The sequence below is a fragment of the Amblyomma americanum genome, chromosome 9 (assembly GCF_052857255.1).
Source record: "Amblyomma americanum isolate KBUSLIRL-KWMA chromosome 9, ASM5285725v1, whole genome shotgun sequence".
In the NCBI taxonomy this organism is placed as follows: Eukaryota; Metazoa; Arthropoda; class Arachnida; order Ixodida; family Ixodidae; genus Amblyomma; species Amblyomma americanum.
Window position 1 is genome coordinate 115,252,862 of NC_135505.1, and position 18,830 is coordinate 115,271,691.

Here is an 18,830-nt window from a genome sequence, read left to right on the forward strand (position 1 = left end):
CCATGCAATATGTACAAAACAAGACAAAAAATAGTGCCTGTATGCGTTGCACACAGAAACGCCGCAGTGCTGTTTCGGTACTGATACCGCAAATGTCTGTCTGAGATCACGCCATAAAAGATCAAATAAATGAATGATTCGATGAATGTGGTAGCACAAATAGACATAACACACTCTGCCAGTATGTGCATCCACGAGGAATAGACAGCTTTTTATTCTTGGGCAAGATATTTCTGTGTAAGAAAAAAGCGGCTCCAACCTCATGGTTTGAATCACTGTCATATTCCAGGTGTCTCGCTTCATGGAGACTCGCGGAATTCATAACAGGCAGATAAACTGCCGAAACATTAAGGTGAGATATCTAAAAGTTTTCCCTTCCGCTCTCCGGATAATCTCTAGCCAATGTTTGCGGAACAACATACTCAGCATTGCTAGTTAGTAAAAGGGGGTCTTCGCGAAGGGCTTTACAAAGCGGCAGGATTACAAAAATAGTGCTCAAGCAGTACCGCGAATTTTAACAAAACGCTAAACTTCGTAGAGTAGCGGCTCTGCAGTGTGTAAACGGTCTGTAATTCTTCAGAATCTTAAACCTACTCAATACTAAAAGAATGTTTCTTACCGACTGCCATTACCGACTGCCATACCAGTAGTGGACATTTGGTTCGCATAGAACCTGCTGAATCATTGTGTTGTCAAAACTCCAACTAGGACGCCAGTGCTTAATTCACTGTGCTTGAAATTCTGCTCGCACAAAAGGACGTCGGCCAGAATAGCATCGCGTTTTAATTAAAACTGCTGTCCGTCGCCTATTCATTTTGCATTAGATCGAGACAATACTTCGGCTAAAACACACCGTCAGTCCGAAAAACAATACACGCTGCTGAGATAGCTGTTTAAAATAAAGCTTAGTTTCGTGGCCCACGCTAGATTATGGCTGTCCAGGGACGGAAATAACTCTATCGAACATTCCATTCTGCCACTTATCACTTGTGGAGAACTTATGGAGAGCTCGGCACGACTTTTTCAAAAGTGCCCATAAAACGCACCACAAAACGATACGCGTTGCAGAGGAAACGCGTGTATACATGTGCGAATATATATGTATATGTAGAAAGCGCATTAAATGCGCTTTGACATCTGCGTGCGACATTCCAGGTCTAGTTCACTGTTTAGGTCGTCCACCAAACCAGGCTGTTCTCTTTAGCATTAGCTTTATCGTAAATGTACCTATCACAGTATCGCATGTTCACAAGCCTTATTGCGCTCATGCACAGCAGGCATGCACGGTTTCCGTTAAGTAAAGAAGCATCGCGGCAAAAGAAAAGAAAATCACATCGTCATGTTTGGCGTTTTGTTCAACAGAACCGACATACCCTTGTCGGCCATCGAATTGTGACACGCAAATCTTCAATTAAAAAGCGGCGATGTAATGATAAAAATTGGCTACTGCAAGCCAATATGCCGGAAAAAAAAACATTTAGACGCCGGTCACTGCTTTAACGACTGACAAAGTTTCGTCGCTGTGGTTCACAAGGCTGCACAATATCCAGCACTACTGCATTCACAACGATCCAGTACACAGATTGTAAAAATGTTGCGTGAAATGGACAAAATACACGCACCAAAATCCGTACTCTGGTCACTGTTCTTCTCTAGGCAAGAAAAGCATAACTCGCATTACGAAATCACATGATGACCAAACGCACTAAACAAGAAGCGATCATCGTCACTGAACATGGAAGAGCACTGTCACTCGCAGAATGTCTCGAACACACAGATATGTGAAGCACATAGCTCACAGATGAGTCAAACAGCCTGTAGCCAAAAGTGCGAACACAGCGAGTCACGCAGTTTGCAGATTACTGCCCTGCAGTCACTCACACACTGGAAACGGGGTGACAAACGCCAGTTCACATCCGTAGACAGGATGATTAAGTCAGCTGTGCGCACAACGGTAGGTATTCCTCTCGGCCAAAACGAACCAACACAGCTCATTAAATGCATGGCGCAGATAACTGCGCGAGTAACTGTATCACCACATTTCAAGCAACGCATCCACACATGTGCGTCTTGATGCCTAACACAACAGGAAGTCAGTAACGACTTGTGAGGGTCAGCGTCCCACATTTACACAAGCACGTAGACACTTCACACGTTCACTCAGTCGTTCCATAGGATCGTGGTTCAGCACGCTGTATCCTAGCATTTGCACCACATCCAGCCGTCACTGGCACTCCACACCGCATCACCGCGAGGACAGGATAGACGGTCAGAGGGTAATCCCTAGTTGTAGCACGACACACCACCAGTCACTTCCGGTGCATCAGCGTCCTCAGATGGACAACGATGGCCTCTTCTTGCCGTTGCGGTTGGACTTGTGCGACTTTCCAAACACGATGCCTATCATCTTGGACACTGTCATGGCAGCGCCCGCCTTACGGCGTATGGGCAGAGTCCTGAGCGCCTGCAGCGCTCTCGTCTCACGGATGAGGCTCTGGAAGGCGAGCGACACCCCGACATAGTTTTCGGCGGCCGACACCTCGTAGAACTGGCAGTGGAAGTGCAGCGACGCCTCGTGGCCGTCGTCCACGCCCACCTGGCGACAGTGTTCCAGGTCACGCTTGTTGCCCAGGAGGATCATGGGTGCCGAGCGGGCGCCCCGCACCGCCACCAATGTCTCCAGTAGGGCCCGCGCGTGGTCGAAGCTGGAACGCTCGCAGATGCTGTACACCAGCACGAAGGCGTCGGCCCAGGTTATGTGGTCGTAGAGGCAGCCCGTCACCTGCGCTCGCGATGGGAAGAAAGAGTGTCATAATTTTTATTATCTAAGGCCATGAGAGATTCCTTAGTGGTTTACATGGTATGTCATTCCAGTTGAAACTTTTTGCCTTTGAGGTTTGAAAAAAATACACGTGACAAGGCAATGAATAAAAAAGGACGATACGTTTTTGTAAACAGTGTGTTGTGTGAAGCTTAAGGGCGAAGAGGTTTCAACTGCCAAGAATTGGAATTTACGTCAGCCTGCACAAAACGAGGTACTGTTAAAGACATGTTAGCTCAAAACAAGACACAAGAAATACTGGCGGAAACTGGCTCTACTTTCCATAGTTAGCGCCTGTTACTTCGTCTTTTTGCATGCTTGTTTTACATCGCGGTAGCATGCCTCGAGGCAGTCAAACGAACTAGCTCAGCAGAAGCTTTAAAGTAGCACAGAGGTATCGCTACCGAAAGGCGTCCGCTTAAGCAGGTCAGTTCTTGCGACAGAAAGTTTAATTTCTAGTAATAGTGAGTGTGTCTACGTGTAAGGCACTCAAGGCCTTTTTTTATTTTCAAAGCCTTTTTTTCACCTGCACAAAGCAGGTATCAGTCGATTGATGGCATGATGCGTTATCCGAGGTTTGTAGTCCCCAAGCTGGCCATGCGCTTTGACAGACGTACTGACGGAGGGCTCAAGATAAGCTCCAGCCACAAAGAATTCTTTAACGCGCACTGACATCGGATAATGCATGTGAGTTTTTGCATCTTGCTTTCATATGAATGCGGCCGCCATAACCTAGCCCCAAGCCCACAACATCAGTCGATCGATCAAACCAGTGGTTGATTCGTCACTTGATTTGCTAATGATCCTAGCATTGAGTGACAGCCCCTCTCGGCCCACTCCGCTGGCTATAAAGCTAAACTGGGGGGAGGGGGAGGGGAAGTAGCACGCCATCTTTAACGGCGATGGTCAATATGACATGCATGGTCTCGCGATGTCCGGGTTGTTTCACTGCAAAACTCTGGTCTAAATTACTGCAAGTGCCCTTGCTATGCAATATCACAGCTAGTTTGGAAGCTCGCGTACACTGCGAAGACTGAATTTGAAAGGACAATGGCAATACGTGGCTGCCCTCAGTTTGTATGTCGCAGTCCGCTGGCGGATTATAAACCTTCTGATTAGCAACAGCCAGTCACCATCTTTAGGCCTTCCCCTCACGGCCTGATCCTCAACGCCAAAAGTTTGGCAAACGTGCACATTTTCCTGCTATTGCTGCCTGCTGCTACTCTGCGACGGAGGAAGGCCCCAACTATAGAATGGTCGACCAATCACCGAAGCCAATCACCTATTGAATGCCTGAGTAAATTTAAAAAAAACAAGCATAAAACCATTTTCTTGGGGAAAGAGATAGCCTGACCGCACTCACCATGCAGCAAGACGAGTCCAGTATTTCCACGTCTGTCGCCACGTTGTCGAACGTGACGTTGTGTCGGTACAGCATGTCTGTGAAAACGAAGTCATAAACAAGTGTTACAACTTGATTGGATGTAGGACAACTGTTCAGCATTAAGCCTCTTTGCGTTCTCGACAACGTAGCAACAAAATACCACATCAGTTGCTCCGAACCTATGGCAGTGTTTCCAGCTTCTTCCTACTTGACGATGCGTGTACCTAACCTGGCTCCCCGGTTTCAGGATAAAAATGTATAGCATATAAAACGCAACCCTACCAACTATACCGGTAAGCGAGCATAAAGTATTTTTATGCTTATTGTTAGCAGTATTTTTATCTCGAGTGCATCTGAACCCCATGAATGGCCCATTCTTCTCGTTACCGTAAACAAACGCTGGTTGAATAGTACGCATTCGGGCCCAGCCACACAACCGAAACCCTTAAGAAGCTCCAGTCAGCTGAAAAGAGCAGATCAAAGAGGTCGAAATCTTCGAGAAATTACAACTGGCACATTGTCGGAGCAACATCCCTAGCATAGCCCTAACAAACTTTTGTGGGTTATTCCGGCCATGCACCCTTGAAAGGCGGAGGAATGCTTACCTTTGCTGGAGCTGTACTCTCCTATGTACCGCTTTGTGAGGTAGCGCACGGTAACAGCTGGAATAAACAGAAAGACAAGAATGAATACCAGTAATTAGGATTTTGTATTTGTTTGTACCTTAAGAAAGTGCACTAAAATATTTACACGAAAGAGCAGCAAGCCGACCACGCAAGAACAAACTAGAAGCGCTGAAAAAAAATTCCACAGAGACATTTAAGAGTGCTTAAGTGTGGGAATGCGAAAGCATTAATGCCCCTCGGTGCATTGTATGACACCACCCACCGCCCACACACACGCATATGACACTACCCTGGAACGGTTTACAATAAACGACTGCGTCAAAAGTTTGGTTTTAATGTCGGGAAGACTGGCGCCACATTGAGGTCGGCCAGCGGCGAGTATATACATAAGAACGACATGTATACGATTGTCTGAAGTGGCGGTGTTTGTCTTGCTGTGTGCGCCATACAACCGCTTAATGACGTCACCCTATTTTTCTTGTCACCGCCGTGATTTTCTATGCCATCTCGAGTACACACACACAGGTCGCTGGCTTTTCTCGTAATGGAACTAGTAATGCATTCGCATTAAAATTACGTACTTCAGCAGAGCTAAGCATGGAATTTTGCATCCCAAACACTCCGTGCGTAACTTTATCGGGTGCGGAAAAAAGACACAGAAACAAACTTTCGAAGCAGCATAGAGAAGTTTTCCAGCGGTAATGTCTTACATCTTCAGAACCTCCACTCCGGAGACAAGACCACTCGAACATGCACAACACGCGAAATCCAGGGACAGCAAAGCCACAAGCGTTCAATGGCCACTACTGTACGGATACATAGAATATAACCTATCCCCAAACGAAACGCAGTCCTGTATCGCAGCTCTACAACTGCGCGGCAAGCCACGTCATCATACGAGTTCGCTCGGTGACCGAACTACCCAGGAAGTCAGCTCACTCAGCCTCAAGCAAGGAAAGTTAAGCGCACGGCGAGAAAAAAAGAAACCAAAAAGTAAAGCAAAATAAACTTCGAAACAGCCAGAAGCGGATGCCTTGGTTCCCACTCAGGTGCCACTGATTCATATACAGGAGGCGTTTCCTTGTGTCCACTTCCGCGATGCCGGCTTGGCGACAATGTGCGACCTCCCCCCCCCCCCTCCCCTCGGAACGGAACAAATACTCAGCAATGAACACAAAACAAACCTGGAAACGGCTGGAGACGAACGGTGACAGCGCGCCCGTACCTGTACGTTCCAGTGGACTCGCCTCTGGCTGCTAAACTGACAAGCGAGCCAACCGTCCCGCTTAAGCAAGCCAGCCTGACGGCAGCATTCGGGCTGTCCGTTACCGCAATGGGGCTTTATATGAGGTCCGAAGACTTGCCCTCGTGGCGTGTGTGGTTGACCGCGCGTAGGGAGCAAAGAACTACCAAGCCGTCGTCTAACTGACGCGACTGTCTAGGGGACAGAGTGAACGGGGCTCGAAATAGGGCGACTTCTTTCACCTATGCTGTCTTTACTTGGCCGGCTAGTTCCTTTTTCTTCGTAAATTTTATCAGCGCGACGCGCTTCATTCTCCATCTGAGTGCGTTTACAGCTGATAAACGCGGAATAAAGGTCCTAAAACGTCTGGCTCCTCTAGTTATTCTTCTGGGTCCTCTGGACCAGTCTTGTAGTTCTTCAAGACTGGAAAAGGACATGCGGAACTGACTACGTTAGCCTTCATTTCGCACTGATTTTTTTTTCAGTAACAGTGAAGTGTATGCGACGTCATCTCAAAATAGTGTGCCATGTCAGTCACTTTATTCGGCGGCGATTTTCATTTGTGCTGCGTGGAACTGTAGCTTTTAAAAAGTCGATTAGGTACGCATGTGACTAGGTACGCATGGGCAAGACAGCTCGTTCTTTGGATGGCTGTTTCCATTTATGTACTTCTCCCAGGTAATGTAGTTGACTAGTAGACTGCAACAGCTGAGCGGTTGGTGTGTTTTGGAGTTGTTCTTTTGTGTTCAGCGAATTCTATATTCGCTGCGACTCTATAAAGAACTTAACCTTGGCATGAGCACTGTTTTGCAAACCTAGGACAACCTGGAATGAGAGAACTTCATGTGCAGGCTTTTCTATTCTAGTAAACTTCCAGAGCGTTGCACTGACGCTGCATCAGCGTTGCAGCTGGCATCTCAAAAACGTAGCGAACAAATTTCACGGCCCACTTTTGCGACAGTTGAGTCCAGCGTACACATAGTCGAATGTGGCTTGCCTCGGATGCCGCGCAATCACGGAAATGATTGTTGAGGGCGGCAGCCTGACTTTCGGTTTCGGTACCATTACGCCTCCTGCCATATTACCCAAGCGTCATAACGTGCAGATATAGACAGAAAAATGCTTCTTGTGAAAATCTACCCCAGGACTACTCTTCACATTTTTCTTACCTGGACTAGACGAAGTGAACTTCCACATCTTATACGTACGTTTTTGGCCATAAAACATTGAAACTGATGTAGAGCGACGGGCAACACTGGAGTAAAAATCCAACAGAAGGGTTCTTCGGCAATACCACTTACGGGTCCTTTAGACGTTGAAAGCATTCCGGCGATTTTGGAGTTGAATGGCCTCACTTAACACCTTGCTCTGCGCCGCATCTCTCTCTCTCTCTCTCTTTCTTGCGTCTCTTTGTTCCGCCTCTTAATGGGAATCCCTGTGCACTTCTTATTAGCCCTAGCCCTTCACCGTAGCTTCTTTACGACGTCTATGCAGCCCACGGCGATGGGTGAAGATTCCAAAAAAGTGCTCTGTATGATCTGTCATTAATTCAACACTGAGGACAGTACGGAATGCAATGATTGGCTAATTTTCGATCCTTAAAGACGGCTCGAGGATTTCTCCCTTTTTGAATGCCTGGAGACAGTATAGAGGAAATTTCCTGTGCCGAACCGACTAAAGATAGAAAAATAATCCCCGAACAATGTCCGACGCCTTCTGACTTACGGAGCTTGCGCGTGGCCGACGGAAAACGGGTACTTACTTCCGCCATCGTCATTTGTGGTGTCTACCGCACTCCGGGAGCGCGCGGAAGGCCCTCTGGCGTTCCTCGAAACAAACAGTTTGGTCGTAAGTTTCGCAGCCTCTTAGTTCACTGGAGAACAGCCGTCACGCCTATTGTTCTATGCTTCCCGAAACGCCAACAGAGGCCGCTGAGCGCTTCCGGGATGGCGCGACACATCGTGCCAAGATACGGAAGGAACAATAAAGCGAAAAAGAATAACAGTCGTCCGCCAACGATTGTTATTCACTAGGGAATATCTCAATGTACCAGGTCATGAAGATGTACAGTGGGAATGAAAGACGAGAGGAAATGTTTAGGAATGTAGAATGTTTTGCCTCGCTTGAAAGTGATCGACGAAACCGTGAACATATTCGCAATGAACAACTGAAAACAACGCGTACGACTGCAGCACACTTCACACTCTTTTAGTCAATGGAACCATGTGTTTTATTTGAAGTGCAGGCTTCGAGGACTGCTGGTATCCCGAAACCTGTGGCGACAAGTTGTTTTGAGCAAGAAAAAAAATTTGCAAATTATGTGTTCTATTTTCCTTCCCATTGCTTCTGCGCATAGCGCGCGCAGGTGAATGCTATTCAAGCTTCTAAAGTTTGCTCTAACGCCACTAAGTTGATCAGTTTTTTTTAAATATCTAGTAACTTTCTGTCAAGCAAGAATGCTGTGAGATCCCATCAGTCGTAAGCAGGAGCTATGGCAAAATATTAATTAATGTTCTCTTGAGCTTGCTCGACGACAATGCTAAACGCTAATGTTTATCTAAAGAAGTTTCTAGTGCTAACTTAATGTCGGAAGCTTCTTAACACGAAACAAGCGACGGCAAGAAATTAAGTGTTTATAGACAGCAAATGGTTCTCTATTATTATGCCGTGAATTATACGGAGCTGTCACGATGAGAAGAACAGCGCCATTTTCGTGTTGCGCTATGCAAGCGTCACGCAAAAAAAAATTGATCTTGGATCTTAGTTCTTTTTGGGCTTTGCCTGTGCACATCTATGAACCAAATTTGCTAGTACGAACTGAATTAGTTCAGCGTGGCATTTACTGTGCCCAGATTTAATAGATTACTTCATAGACAGCGCTTTTGAGACGCTGACTATAAATGGGGGAAACTCTTCATTCAGTTCTTGTATACCACCGTTCGCATTGCTTGTAAATAAAAGTTACTACCAAGGCTGAAGGTCAAGAAATAAAATAATAAATATGGACATATCGTTAACAGCAACAAGACGATGACTGTACGAAGGCTGGCGAGCATTTGCCGTAGTGTAGTGCTATCACTTCTGGTTCCTGGTGTCTACGTCATGATCTTCCTGCCGTACGCATAAACGCAGGTTGTACGTCTCACTCTGTTGCGTGCGACGCAATAGCCAAGTCAATTCAAATAAAGTTTATTTTTATTTTCGTCTAAAAGAAAGTTAGCTTTTAAGTATAAAAAGCAGCACGTTACTCCCTAAGATCTATTACCAATTCGTCTGATTCATACTTTTGCCGACATTATTGGTGTGACTTTATATTTTTATTTCCGTACCTTTTTTCGACGTTTTTTTTTTACGGTTGCCTGTCTGTACCGTCCGCAATAGATTAGTACCTTGCCGGGGGATCACCGATGTTGATAGATCACGTTCCTGGGTAATTACGAAATAGTACCTTGCGCGGCGTGGTTCCCGGGGGTATACATTACAGAGCGAAGCCTAATCAAGCCATTGCTTTAATTTATTTTCGTTCCGCTAAACCTGTCACTGTAGCGAAGGGACGAGGGAGAGCTGCACCACGGAAGTCGATGACTTCCTGGATCGCGCCCCGAAACATCTTCCAGTGAAGCCATCTTAAAGAGCAGCAAAAATGGAGGTCATTCAAGCTGACCACGCACAGTGTGGTTAGAGTGCCTGGGACAAAAAAAACGAACAAATCTACCGCGAGAGAATCGCCATTTGGGAGCGCGTTCTCCCGCATGAGTTCCCGTTCGAGATATGAAAGATATGTACAAGGTTGTGTTGCGTTGGGTTTAGTGGTGCGCAAGCATCTAAGGCTACCATGCACCAAACCCAAGCCATAGAAAATTGTGTTGTGAAAGATGTGTAGTTCAACCATGTTATAATGAAGTTAGAAGGGCCCTGTTATTACTACGTTAAAACCGTAGCTTCGTTATAGCCCGTGTCCACCGAGATTCCAAGGGGAATCGCCATTGCTTCGTTATATCCATTATTTCGTTATAATCCATTTTGTTATAACGAGGTTCGACTATATGCCGACGTTGCACAAGCTGGTGAGGCGAATGTTCTCAACTTCTGCCGCTACTACAGCATCTCAAATCGCACCACGTACGCCTAGCCAGAAGGATGTGGCTTGATTTGGTTTAGTTCCTTTTTTCTCACTACTAGTATGGGAAGCTAAAGCAAAACGCGAAAGGCTATTATGCAAAGCTGTAACATTGAAGCATGATGAAAAAAAGAAAGAATACCGTCATGGCCATTGGTTTTTGGCGAACCACAGAATGCGTCACCAATATTCACATGTGGGCCGAGTCGGGTTGCGGCAGTTCAGGCTACCCAAAGCCACAGTCGACCACAACCGCATTTCGCATCTGTCAATTCCGAAACGTGCGGAATAAACTCGGGGAAGGTTGGTTTCTATTTCCATGCAATTTATTATTTCTAAAGTCATGTTGTTCAAAGCGCAAAAGAAAAGTTGTGCTTTAACAGTTAGAAAACGAACGCCTTTCTAAAACTGAAAAAATAGGGGTGCTAGGCAAAGTGAAGGAGACTGCCGGGACTCTGTAGTCAAAAGGTTTATTTTGAACCCACTGCTTTAGTGTTTGTCAATCAATTTTTATGCTCGCTGTTTCGTTATCCCGAGCTATTGTTCTTCCCTACCCGATGAGCGATCTGCGAACTATCACTCTCTTGAGCCGTGAATCCAAGCCGCCAAGTCAATGGCACTCGTGTAATGATGGCTAGCCATATATCCGAACGGCCGTAATGTACACAAGTTTTTTTTTCGGAGATCGCTAAAAGAGTAGAGAGTTGGCCCGTGATGGTACATTTCTTACACGTCTACTCCCAGCTTTTTTTAAAACACCTGTGTGCATGTGAGTGTGTGCACTGAGTGCCAAGACAGCAAGAAAGTAACCCCCCAAATTTCCCTGCCTAATAATTTCTCGAGTGTGAAGCGGACCTTACAACTCGTCGCAGCAAATCACAGGACACACTTATACTGCACCTAACCGGCCGCTGACGCCATTTCCCAGCTGTAGCTTGAACATCAGATCAAGACAAATCTTCAGGTAGATAACACTTTCACAAGTGCCACATCAGGTGCAGCCAACGTCTTCCTAGGAAACCCTGGTCGACCAACACCATGTAAGAAGCAACCGGCCTCGCCAGCTGAAGCAGGACAGCCTAGAGACGAGGGGACGCTGTTTGGGCATGCCCACACTGAAGGCTTGCCGCCATTCCTGGCATATCGGCTGTTGTTACCTGCCACTCTGCCTCGTCCAGCAGAGCCGAAGGCCCGAAAGCACGTTATTCGCCGGCCAATGGACGTCATGCTGAGGCATCGCACATTTCTTGTTTTGCCTTCCGCTTTTCTTTTTGCTGTAGGTGCTCTGCTATGTCCCCCACTGGGTGAACCCTTGCCGCTGTCAGAATGCACATAGGCCGTCTACGAAGAACCAAAGCCAGCTTGGAGAGTAATTGCCCTGTCCCGGGTATAGATTTCAAGAATGCTTTTGCTTCTTCTTTGCCGGAAGCTGTTCGGACCTTCTTATTAGTAAACGGCGTTGTGTGTTGTGACTGAAAACTTCCGCTTAATATAGTGACATTCTTCTTTACTCAAGTTTAAGTCGGTAGTAAATGTTCACTATAAGCACTGTCTACTTAAACATTCCGCGTTGGTTGATGCGCTTGAGTCGTGAGGTGCATGTAGGATGAGGAGGGGCTTATCGGGACAATCGGCCATTTCTGCTCCTTTGCTTAGCACGGGCTTTAAAAGAGACGCATTGATAGGAGGGAAGGGATGGCGTGCAGTTTTCGTTATCAACTCTTTGCTCACAGGGAAGACAAGAAGATCGGGAGGTTTGAATGCGTTAGGTTTAGAAGCCCCGTGGGATGGAAATGTGACGTCTGTCATAAAATTCGTCCATTGGCTGCTGCGAAGGAATGTCACAAGACCGGAGAATTCCCATTGGCTTGAAGAAAGTGACGTCAATAGACCAGAACATTCTGATTGGCTGGAGGTAAGCGACGTCACAAGGGCAGATGTCACATCAATAATGGTGACGGCATCAGCAGTTCCTAATGCTTTCGCAATGCCAACATGCAATGGAATGAGATGTCGGATTTCTTTCCTTGCTAGTTGCCAACTAGCAGCCATTTTCTCCGGGTCATTGTCTTCAATAGAGCCCAGCACATTGGATATGTAGTTATTGTCGACACACTGGACTTGTTTTGATCACATACACGCCCAACTCCGGTGACATTTATTACAGGAAATGCACTGATATGTATGTTATTCCGGTCATCAATGCCAGCGGAGGAGTAAACTTTTTGCCGAGTGTTAGGGCTCCGTTCCATCAGTTTTTCTTTTTCGGGTGTCTATTGGAAAGAACAAGAATACTTAAGCAGCCTCATGAACTCGAAAACAAATGACACGGAAGCAACTACTTGGCATAGACGCGTATTACATCGAGAAGGCGAAGCTTCATTGCTATGTAGCCAGATTCAGCTTGGCCTCCAGCGACCGACCTCTTTGCCAAATACGGCAACCCTTCAGCACAGAGCTGTTCGCCAACGTCGGTAGGGCCTCGAACTCAGAAAGAAGGGACAGTATAATTGCTGAACATTTCTCACCCCCCAAGCAAAGGTATGATTGCCTATAAGAGGTAATTAGCGGTTTGGAATGCCCCAGAGCATATTTCAGCCCGGAAATAAAGGTGTCACGTGAAGAGACGTCTCATTTATTGGCGAACTTCTTCTAAGTGGTCCAGCCACTCTTGTGTCGTTTGGAGCCAAGCTAGTTTAGTGGTTCTGTCCACGTGGGCTAAGTGAACAGTCACGTGACTTCCCTCTAGGTCAATAATTGGTCATTTGTTTCTAGCGCTTTACACACGCGGCATTGCTTCGCATCATCCGGTTTTGTTCTGTGCACAACCAACCTCGACATATTCTGAGCGGCAGGGTCGACATTACATAACGCAATTTAACGCGCCACTGAACGCAAATCGTGCGCGAGGACTCGTCCGGCTCCGAGGCGCATTCAATGTCAATATCCCCCTGCGCCAGTCTTCCCTGAGATAAGCAATTGATGACTATAGTTGGAGAATATAACTAATGTAAATAAAAGCTTACAACGAAAGTTATATCACTTTATCGTTTAAAAACACTCAGCATTGGGGAGTCTTCCTGGAAGTTATAGCTACCCTTTAGTTCAGAAACAGAAGTTATCAGTGCTATATGTACGCAAGAATTGTACGTTGTTCATCTGATCACACTGAACAGGGCATCCTAGCATTGAAAAAGGCATGGTAAGTTGCTGAGTACACGAAGGTTCAGTAGTATACGCTTAACAGGATCCTAGAAAAGATGGCTTCCTCCGTTAGGAACAGTAACTATTAGCGCCCTTTCCTTCAGAGCTAATTGGCAAAGAGTTTCAAAATTGTATTTGCTGTGCTTATCAGGACATTTTTGCACCGATAATATTTTGCTTTTCAGCAGCAAATGCGGAATTTAGGGCGCATTGCGTTTCAGTGCAAAACGAAATAAAAAATGTGCGGCAAGGTAGTCCCCTATTAAGTTTTGCAGAATTCAGAATCAATAGAAGGCTACCTTCTTTTCATATTATGTTACGAAAACATTCTCACAAGTTCTGCGGTTCGGTTCCACTAGCAACATTTGTGAACGCGAGAAAAAGTTCTCCGTCTCTTAAAGCTCGGTTTCTTCTGTTTGTTTTGCCACAATTCTATTTGTTACACAAAATGTCAGCCTGTCAAGAAAGTTGAGCTAGAAGTTTAGTTTCAGCCTGATAGCCTAGATAATTTGCTCAAAGCGCTAGCACACATTAGACCAGTTTGCGCAAACAGCTTAGCATTCATTTATGCCTAAACTTGCAAGTTAGCTACGTTCTAGCTATACAACGAGGAGCCGGCATAAACAGACCAGGCGCAACGCTGCAGGAAAAGAGGAGGCATGGCTAAAAAGGCTAAAAAAACGTTATCCTCTTACGTGCGGTTTATTGCGACACTGATTCCAGTGGCTTTTGCTTCTTCTGTATCATATTCACTACATACACAGGGAATGTTGTCATCGGATTTTGTTGCTCGCGATATTTGTCTGTCCCAAAGATAGCACGTCGAAGTTACCTAACTCGTTTCGAAGTTATACAGGCCGTTTACTGTCTAGCAAAGTCGAGGTGTCTCGCTGTTGTAGTTAATGTACAACGCAGCAAAGCCTTTCCAGGTTCTTTATAGTCGATCGTAAAACTTGTTCCCTGAGATGTCACGCTGTTCATTGCGAAGACGCTACGGAGTGTTTCGGGCATTCATTCCGCGGGTTAGATGCAGGTTCAGAGCTAACTGGCTTAACTGAAACTTGGCGGTTTTGTCCGAACTTTTATCCCACAGTCCAAGCACAATGTCTAAGGAGTGGTCGGCTACGTTCAATCAGCTATTCCCAATTTCCACGTCATTAATTTACTTTTATCTCAGCGAAGTATGTTTACCAGGTCGTATTCACCTTTTGAAGGTATTTAGGTCTTTAAAGGATGCATTGATTGTTAAGCGAAATCATTAGAACTTTCATTGCGAAAAAAAAAAGGTGACGGACGATGTTTCCCGGTTAGGCTAAATACGAAATAGGTGCACTAGCACTTCGGTTTTCCTTTCAGTTTCTAATTCCATTCCAGGCTCCGTTTTCAAGGTCTAGCAGGCTTCGGACAAAGATCGGCGAAATAGGTGATGGGGGGCCTTAGTGCTAGCGCCCTGAACCTGGAGCGGAAGTTGCAACTTAAAGTTGTGACGCGAAAGCCTTTTAATGCCCATATCATCATCAGCCTGACTACACCCACTGCAGGGCAAAGGCCTCTCCCATGTCTCTCCAAATAACCCGGTCCTTTGCCATAATACCCATATATGCGTATCTAGACATTATCCACTTTATATTCATACATCTCTGGGAGCCTGCATACCACTCCTGGAGGAATGGTGCGGCGGTTAAGCGATGCACCGTTGGCCTACGATGGCAGGTGCTGCCCCTGGTGGACCTTGTAAGACCGAGGTTGCTCTTCGCGAGCAACCTCTCGCAACCAGTCATTAATTGAACTTTCCCCTACCATGGTGGGAAGTTTGCTCACAACCAGTTGGGCTGCTTGTGGTGACGTGAAAAGTTCCCGTGACCTTCCTTAGCAAGACAGATTGCTGCCAGACAGAAAGTGGCCATATTAACCAGACAGTGTTCTTCGAATGGGGGTCATAGTGCTAACGTACCGAAAGTGGGATCACATAATTTTAGGTGGTAGGTGGCGTAACCTGTCGCCTGCCAACCGTGGCAGGTGGAGACACGGAAAGAGCTGAGTATTGTGCAGGAAGAGCAGCTTGTGTCTCACAAGCAGCACGAGTCAGGTCCTGCCCAAAGGCATCAACAGCTTCGAACGCAACTGCATCGACAGCACACAATGTAATTAAGAGTCCCTGTGAAATTTTTAGACAAGTTCAGAACCTGAACAGCAACGAGATTCCAATGAGTATATCACTTTTTACTGAAGCTCGGTTAAATGTGATATTGTGCTTGGACGTGTGAGCGTCAATGTCTTAAAGATTTACCGAACTCATGGGCGGTCGACAAAAGACCCCTTCGGTGGAGTGGAAGTTTATTGCGGGCAGCAATTAGCCAACGCGAAGCAACCCACTTTGCAACTGCATATGTTGGCGAGGCCGCTCCAGGGGCTTTCTAATTCCTCATTAACTCCGCCTGAAACTGCAATAAAGTCCGGTAATGTGCAAGGTCTCCGGCAAGGTCGGTCCAGTAATCAGCAGGTTGGAGGCTCAACGCCCGTTCGCAAGACCAAGCGCTTCCTTTCGGCTTCAGACCCACGAGCAAAAGAAAATCAAGCGAGAGATACTAATGATTCCGGACGGGGCGCCACACTGTCGACGGAATGCAAGGTGCCGCGACACCACGGAGACACTCCCCGAACGGTTTTCTTTATACCCGCGTATCTGAGCTCCTCTTTCCGCAATAATAGCCGCAGGGCCCGAGTGAAATGTAGTCCTTGAGCCCCCGAGCGGCTGGAAAATTGCTCGGCCGCGCGTAAGAGACGCGTGTGATGAAGCGACCACAAGGCGCCTGCCTGGGCGAGTAGCTGCCGTCATATATCTTTTTGCATCTCTGGCCTGTCGCTGCCAGATGCCGAAAAAAAAACACCGGCGAGCCAAGGCCAGTACAGTGTATACACTGGCACAAAGACTATATGGCCAAGTTTTTGCCAGGCAATTAGAACACGAGGTGTCCTCTACTTTAGTGTAGCGATAAAACGGCGCCTGCTAGTAAACGGTTTGTTCTAGAGCGCCTGCGATCGTGCTTACTTCTTGCATGTATCCACCTTAATATGACAGTAGGCGATAACATGGCTGACAAAGAGCTTTCAAGCTTGTGTGCAACGCCCAGTGGTTCTGTCCTCTATGTAGGATTGATCGAGCGAGGTTCTATGCTATCATAGCTACGCGTGACCCAGAGAGGTCGCAATAGACATGCTAATGACGCTTGTTGGCAGTTGCACAACCCTGTAGTCAGTCCTGACTGGGCCATCTTCAGTCAGTGCTTGATGCTAATAATGCGTCATGTTTTGCTCTGTGTTTTCTCTTGACTGGCGAGGTCATAACTGAAAAAAGAACAGAAATAAAAAGACGTCCATTTTTCTACGGGAAAAAAATAAGCATGCGTCCAGTATGGGTACTATTCATTCTTAGATCATAAGGGCAGCGAGTATCATAATGGTTGACGCTTTCTACACCCCCTCCATCTTTGGCACTAAACGAAGGGTACCGGGGATGCCGCTTTTGCGTGTAGTTCCTTATGCTTTCGCAATGGCTACGAGTTACGAAGGTTATACACAGAATGAAAGCGTAGAAATACCCGCCGCGGTGGCTCAGTGGTTAGGGCGCTCGACTACTGATCCGGAGTTCCCGGGTTCGAGCCCGACCGCGGCGGCTGCGTTTTTATGGGGGAAAAATGCTAAGGCACCCGTGTGCTGTGCGATGTCAGTGCACGTTAAAGATCCCCAGGTGGTCGAAATTATTCCGAAACCCTCCACTACGGCACCTCTTTCTTCCTTTCTTCTTTCACTCCCTCCTTTATCCCTTCCCTTACGGCGCGGTTCAGGTGTCCGCCGATATATGAGACAGACACTGCGCCATTTCCTTTCCCCAAAAACCAATTATTATTATTATTATTAGAAAGTATTCAAGAAAAAAAAGGGAGGGTGCTTAGATATATTTTTGTCGTTGCATTGTCGTGGAACTTTTTTAACGACTACCTCTAGCCCTTTGCAGCAAAGTGCAGTGGTTCCTGCCCTCTCCAAAGAGAAAAAAAGAAAATAGCAATGCTTGTCTGCGACGTGCTGAAATGGAACAGTGCTTCTAAATTATGCCAACTTTCAGCAATATACAATGATGATTGATCACAGTGGTGACCGTACCAACAAGAACAATTGCTTTGAAACTGAAAGGCATACTCTGTTCTTTCTTATTTGTCCCGTCCATAATGGTTGCGTAATATTTTACATCAGATTCAACATAGTTGTGATTTTCAGCCATCTAGTCACAATGTGCCAAGTTGTGCTCGAGGCCCTGACTTGTGAGATGAAAACTGTGGCAGCAAGCCTCATTGCAAGTGAATGTCACCATAACGTTTCCAGTTTCCAAAACGCAATCTATTTCCGCATCGACACTTTTCAAAATACTTCTAAGAACCGATGTACAAGTTTAAAGCGGTCAGTGAGTACCTAAATAGGAAACGGGAAAGATTGCGAACAGTCCTAAAAATTGAGGGGAGCACTTCAGTCACCTTACGTGCATCAAGGCGCTAGCCTTTGTGTCGTCCTATAGAGCTCTCTCGAACGCTCCTGATATTCGTTTAATTATTTAATTATGATCGTTTAGTAATTGTGAATTAATTCATTAATTATATTACGCTATCACAGTGATTACCTGATACTGATTAATGATCGATCTACTATGTCAATTATTGATGACTAGCGGTGACCTTGGGTGGCATTTGGTTTGATTGACAGGTGAAGGGGACACTTCTTGTACACGTTTCCTGCGGACATGTCTTGCGCACACTGATGAGGCAAGAAAAGCTTTCGTCTTAAACGTCCATATCAGCCGTGTTTATAAAAGCGCGGTTTGTCGCAAAAGCAGAGACAAATATTTGCAGCCTCTAATCTAATGCAACCGCGACAATTATAGGCGCCTCAGGACGATTCACCGTGACCGGGCCTCAGCTACCGCATATACCACCCAGTCCAGAACAGAACGGTTCGCCCCGTCCTTGAGCCAACCGGCCATGAACCCCTTTGGGCAGCGACCATGATATCCCCCTTGATTCCAGCATCGCCCGAAGGCGCCCCAATAACCGAGGTCTACGCCAGGCAGCAGCAACAGCAGCGGCAGCCCTCCCTATTCTGAGCCGGTTGCAGGGTTGCAGGGCCACTTGCCTTGAGAAGGTCGCCGCACCATAATCACGTTCGATCGCTGCGCCCTCCGCGGCCTACTCACTTTCTTCACGAGGGACGCCCGAGAGTGTGCATATCTGGCCGCCGAAGCAGCAGGAGAAGCAGCGGCTACAACAGCGCTAGCAGGATCTGGTTTTGGCCGCATTCGGACGCCGTGCAACCCTCCGTCTATTTCCGGACCATTAGCGTCTCGATAGTGTTACACGCAGTAGAAGCCTCGGTAGCGGTGT

The 18,830-nt window shown here is 46.6% G+C and overlaps 1 protein-coding gene across 1 annotated transcript in view; it reads right to left on the reverse strand.

Annotated features, from left to right (window-relative positions):
- Nucleotides 1–230: 230 nt before the first annotated feature.
- LOC144104151 (ras-related and estrogen-regulated growth inhibitor-like protein) overlaps nt 231–18,830 on the reverse strand; it is a 46,691-nt gene continuing 28,091 nt past the window's right edge. The window contains exons 3-5 of the mRNA XM_077636993.1: nt 4,811–4,867; nt 4,185–4,261; nt 231–2,782 (exon numbers count right to left, since the gene is read on the reverse strand). Coding sequence (XP_077493119.1) covers nt 2,333–2,782; nt 4,185–4,261; nt 4,811–4,867 — 584 coding nt within the window. The 3' untranslated portion in view covers nt 231–2,332. The remainder of the gene's footprint in view (nt 2,783–4,184; nt 4,262–4,810; nt 4,868–18,830) is intronic.